Here is a 4,689-nt window from a genome sequence, read left to right on the forward strand (position 1 = left end):
GAACTCACGACCTTGCGCTTGCCAGGCAGGCGCTTTTGCCGCTGAGCTAAATCCCCAGCCCCGCAATTTACCTTCTTTCTTTCCTTCTTTCATCCATCCTTTTATCCAGAGCTGCATAAATAGCATCTGCTTCCTCATCATCTTTTTCATAGGGTCCACTTGAGAAGAGGCTCCCAGCATAACCATTAAACTACGAATAAAATACATTTAAAGTGTTAGCTTTCCCTCCAGCACAAACAGAACACGTCCAGTTGTAAATTATTTACTAATTATGTTTTCCATTAGGCAAATCCTAACAAGGCCATTCTTCAGCAACTGATCAATATTCTTCAAGTGCCAAGGGCATGAAAGACAAGAGGCATTAGCCAGGCATGGTACTGCACACCTGTAATCCCAGCATTCAGGAGGCTGAGGCAGGAGTATCACCACACATTCAAGCATCCTGGGCTACACAGGGACTTCAAGACCAGACCAGGGCCAGAGATTTAGCTCAGTGGCACAGTGCCTGCCTGGCAAGTACAAGGTCTTGAGTTCGACTCCCAGTACATTTAAAAAAAAAAAAAAAAACAAAACAAAACCAGTCCAAACTACACAGTTTCAAAAAGGGGAGTGGGCCAGGTGTGGTGGCGCACGCCTGTAACCCCAGTACTTGGGAGGCTGAGGGATGAGGATTGCTGTGAGTTCAAGGCCAGCCTAGGTTACAAAGTGAGTTTTGAAGGCCAGCCTGAACTGCACAGCAAGACCCTCTCAAAAAGACCAAAAAAAAAAAAAAAAGAAGGGGGTGGGGTACTAGGGATACAATTCAGTGTGAAGGGCCTCAAGTTCAATCCCAAGTACCAAAAAATATAAATAAAATTATTTTTCCTCAGAGGAAAGACATCATCTGTTAGGAGACAGCTACAGAAAACTTTGTCTAACTAAACCAATAAACCAGGAAGGCAAACACCAAAGCAAGCATTAGCACCATCAGAGGCCAACCAACACAAAACTCCAATGTGGCACCCCACACTGCAAGTACAACTCTCTTGAGGAAAATAAAAAAGTGCTCATATCTTTAGAGTTTTACTGCTCCCCTCACATACTGCTAAAGATGGTCCCTGAGTCTAAGCCTTTCTGGAGACTGGTGGGAGTATCCACAGAAGCCCCCCAAATTCACCTCATCATAGTTGGTGTCATTCAGATCCTCGTCGTCATCATCAGCAGCCTGGTTTTTCTTCATCTGGTCCCCCACGGTTCTCTTCCCTGGTGGCGCGTGGCGATCATCCACAGGGTCATTTGCATCGCGGGCAGGCCCAATGTCTGAGCGAGTGGTGAAGCCAGTGGCACTGTAGGCCGCAAGACACCTATCACCTGGGTGGCCCTGCTTCCTGTGTGCTCTCCTCCACCCCAGTCATAATCTCTCTTTCTAATACCTTTAGGAACCTAAGCTGGGGATATAGCTCAGTGGCACAAGCACCTGCCTGGCAAACACAAGGTCCTGAGTTCAATTCCCGGTACCAAAAAAAAAAAAGAAGTGGATCCTAAAAAGACACGCTGGTAGCAGCAGATTGTGCTCTACTATTGGTTATGTCTGCCTGCCTAAATGTTTGAACCTATCCTCACCGATTACCAGACAATCTCCCACACCAAGGCTTTTCCACTTCTCTACATGACAACCCAAGCCTTTAGACTTCTCTCCTCCCAAGTTCCAGCCCCACATTTCCAACAACCTGCTGAGCCTCTCCCTCCACATTCAACCAGGCCCAAACTGAGCTCCTCTTCTAGTACATTCTGCATTTTCTTTGAGCTGTTCTAGCTGTTAAAAGCAGTGCCATCCCAGGCACCAAGCAAACATCATCACAAATTTTTACCTCCTTCTCCAGCCTTCTCTATACTGTCTGCCCCAAAGTACTACCGATTCCACTTTCAGATGTCGCCATAAAGACCCATGACTTTCACCATGGCTCATAATGAGTCAACCCTTTCTACCTCCAGTCCTCCCTACTTCAACTCTGCTCTGCCAGATGACCCTTCCAGAAACACATCACTGACTCTCCAAAGCCTACAGGAGCTTGACCTGATGCTCAAGACCCCTCTGACAACTCATGGCTCCCTTCTCACTTGCTGTACATTCCATTACTCTGGACTTCTTGCTGCTTCCTGGTCTCCCCTTAAATCACATCTTTTTACTACCTGCACACAAAATGTCAAATCTCTCCTGTATTCTTGCCACATCTGGCATCTTCAAAAACCACCTCTCTTTCCAAACGTGGCTCTAATGCTGCACTCCACTGAGAACTCCCCGACTTCTGAAACTCCAATGTTCTAAATCTGTCCCTCTGCTTGTATATGGCTTACACAGGCACAGAACCTCTTCTAGTAAACTAGAGATTCTCTGAAAATGGGGAAACACCTGAATCTTGCGTGTTCCCTGCAGTTTCTAATACCACCAATCAAAGGGATAACCAAGGAGGATGATGACTACCCATTTTTCCAACAACTTTTGGTGGTCATCTATGTAAAAAACTTGGAGCACCCAAGCACCAGCCTCCCAGACAGAAGCAGAGGAGGGCTGAGAATTTGAACAGGAAGCCTCTGGCGACAACGTGACAATACTACAAAGAAAGATTGCACACCTGCAATCCCATGACTCTAGAGGCTGAGGCAGGAGAACTGGTGCAAGTTCGAGGCCACACTGGGTTACACAGCGACTTCAAGACCAGTCTGAACTAAACAGCAAGGCCCTCTCTCAAAAAAGCCAAAATAAATACTACAGAGAAAAGAACAGTCATGCTTCAAACAAAGGGAGAGTCATGTGTTGCTACTACACAAGAGGGGCTCTTCTGATGCTCACAGAACATCCGCATATGGGTTTTACCCATTTTAGACACCAAAACGCTGGACTCGGAGCCCACATCACATCTCCTAGGTGACAGGCAGGACTCATAGTCTGATCTGTTTTGACTGCAAAGACTGTGTCCGACAAGGGTGCAGCCGACCTTCCGGGTCTTCCAGACTACGAGGCCATGGACTCTGGTTCCTTCTGGTCCTTGTCTTCCCGTCCTGTCGCGTCCAGCAGCTGGCGCCGCCTAGCTCCAGGGCAGACCAGACAGAGCCGCGGGCGGGAAGACGCAGAGCCAAAGAGCGCTGCCCCTCGCTCGGCCCGCCCTCCATCCCGATGCCCCCGCCGCCTCCAGGGAGCCCCGCCGCCCGCACTGCCCTTGCCCCAGGCCTCACCCGCGGCCCAGCCCCGGCACATAGCCAAGCGGCGCGGGCATGCCCAGGAACGGCTTCTTCTTCTTGTTCATCGCGGCGGTGACGACCGAGACAGACGAGGGCCGGGAAGCCGAGGCGCAGCGCGGAGAGCAGGCGTCTTCGCCGACGTAGCTCAGGAGGCGTCGCGGCCTTCGCGTCACGGGCGCCCCGGAAACAAACCTCGGCCGCGCGGAGCCCCGCCCTCCCCGACGCCGCGGCGGAAGTTCGGGTTGCGGCGCTTCCGATCCCTTCCGCCGCGGCTGCGAGGAAAGCTGCTGGAGGATAAGCACTGTAGCGCCGACCTGTGGCGAGGCGGGCGGTGCCAGCGGGTCTGAGGGGTCACGGGCTGAGACGCCCTGACAAACCTACGGGCCCCAGCCTGGACCTGGTGTGGCTGCTCCGGAGCGCTCCCACGCACCAGAGGTCTGTGCACACGTGCCGGGGCCGTCCTCGGGGCAGCTCAGCGGGTACTGCGCGCTGGTGCATGCCCGCGGCTGGCCTCGCCTCTTCCGATCTGTCAGGCTGTGCGAGCCCGTACTCGGGGTCGGCCGGCCAGTCTGCGCGGGAACGCTGTAGGGACGCCGCCCGTCTCCGGCGCTGTAAACAAGTGAATGCAGCACTGGCGTGCGTGTGCCGGCGTCCCAAACGTGTGACTGCTGTGTACACACTGGGGCGTGTGCTTGCGACCTGGGCGGGCGCGTACCACTGCACTCTGCGTGCATTTCTGCAAGTCCATGTACAACAGTGCTCCTGCTTCTGGACACCGCCAACCCCGCTCTACACCTGGGGAGAGGGGCTGGGGGCAGAGCAGGCGGCAGTTGGTTCATTTGGCTGGGCGAGGCAACCGCGCTTCACTTCTCGCTGAGGTCCTGTAGCAAACACCTCGGTCCTACCTGCTACAGCTTTGGAGTTTTCTCCCCATCCTCACCCAAGCCCCTTTCCTGTCTTAGCATCGAGCCCCGCCCCCAGCACTGAGCCAGATTCAGAGGCTACGTAGGGCGGGGGGGGGGCGCCCCTGGGGAGCGCAGGGCGCTATGGAAGGTGAGCTAGGGCCAAGCTGACTTCTCGGGGCAAGCAGGAGCCCATCCGCAGAAGAGACCCGAGAGGACTGGAGAATGTCCCCTACGGAATGAAAGCGTGAATTCGCTATGCAGGAGAGCAGAGTGCAGTGTTTGGGAAGGGATGGTCTGGGTGGGTAGAAGGCCCCAAGGGTAGGTAGGGTGCTCCGGCCCACCCCAACACGGAGAAGATCGACAGCTTCTTGCTTGCCCTCCTCGGCCGGCCTTCCGCAGGTGCACGGAGCCTGGCGGCGGAGCTGTGCCCAGGGCGCACTGCCACCTCATACCTCTCCGCACGCGCAGCCCCGCGCGCCACCGCTGCTCCTGGAGCTCCCGGAGCGCGCTCAGCGCGCAGGGCTCGGCGGCAGGTGCCTCGCCGCGCAGACTCGGCGGGCCG

The 4,689-nt window shown here is 54.6% G+C and overlaps 2 protein-coding genes across 7 annotated transcripts in view; one reads left to right on the forward strand and one right to left on the reverse strand.

The window, feature by feature from the left end:
- LOC102009755 (pre-mRNA-processing factor 6) overlaps positions 1 to 3,394 on the reverse strand; it is a 34,411-nt gene extending 31,017 nt beyond the window's left edge. For 2 of the 6 annotated variants that reach the window (XM_013507478.1, XM_013507477.1), the window contains exons 1-3: positions 3,217 to 3,393; positions 1,157 to 1,325; positions 72 to 190 (exon numbers count right to left, since the gene is read on the reverse strand). In XM_013507478.1, coding sequence (XP_013362932.1) covers positions 72 to 190; positions 1,157 to 1,325; positions 3,217 to 3,287 — 359 coding nt within the window. In that variant the 5' untranslated portion in view covers positions 3,288 to 3,393. Of the gene's footprint in view, positions 1 to 71; positions 191 to 1,156; positions 1,326 to 2,978; positions 3,177 to 3,216 lie in introns of those variants that run through there. The other 4 variants (XM_013507479.1, XM_013507481.1, XM_013507476.1 and 1 more) reach the window with 3 other exon arrangements.
- Positions 3,395 to 4,595: 1,201 nt separating this feature from the next.
- Positions 4,596 to 4,689, forward strand: part of Samd10 (sterile alpha motif domain containing 10) — a gene marked incomplete in the record, with an annotated part of 4,906 nt that continues 4,812 nt past the window's right edge. Inside the window, 1 exon segment of the mRNA XM_013507483.1 lies at positions 4,596 to 4,689.

Source organism: Chinchilla lanigera, unplaced genomic scaffold (genome assembly GCF_000276665.1).
Source record: "Chinchilla lanigera isolate Chin_1 unplaced genomic scaffold, ChiLan1.0 scaffold00127, whole genome shotgun sequence".
NCBI classification, from domain to species: Eukaryota; Metazoa; Chordata; class Mammalia; order Rodentia; family Chinchillidae; genus Chinchilla; species Chinchilla lanigera.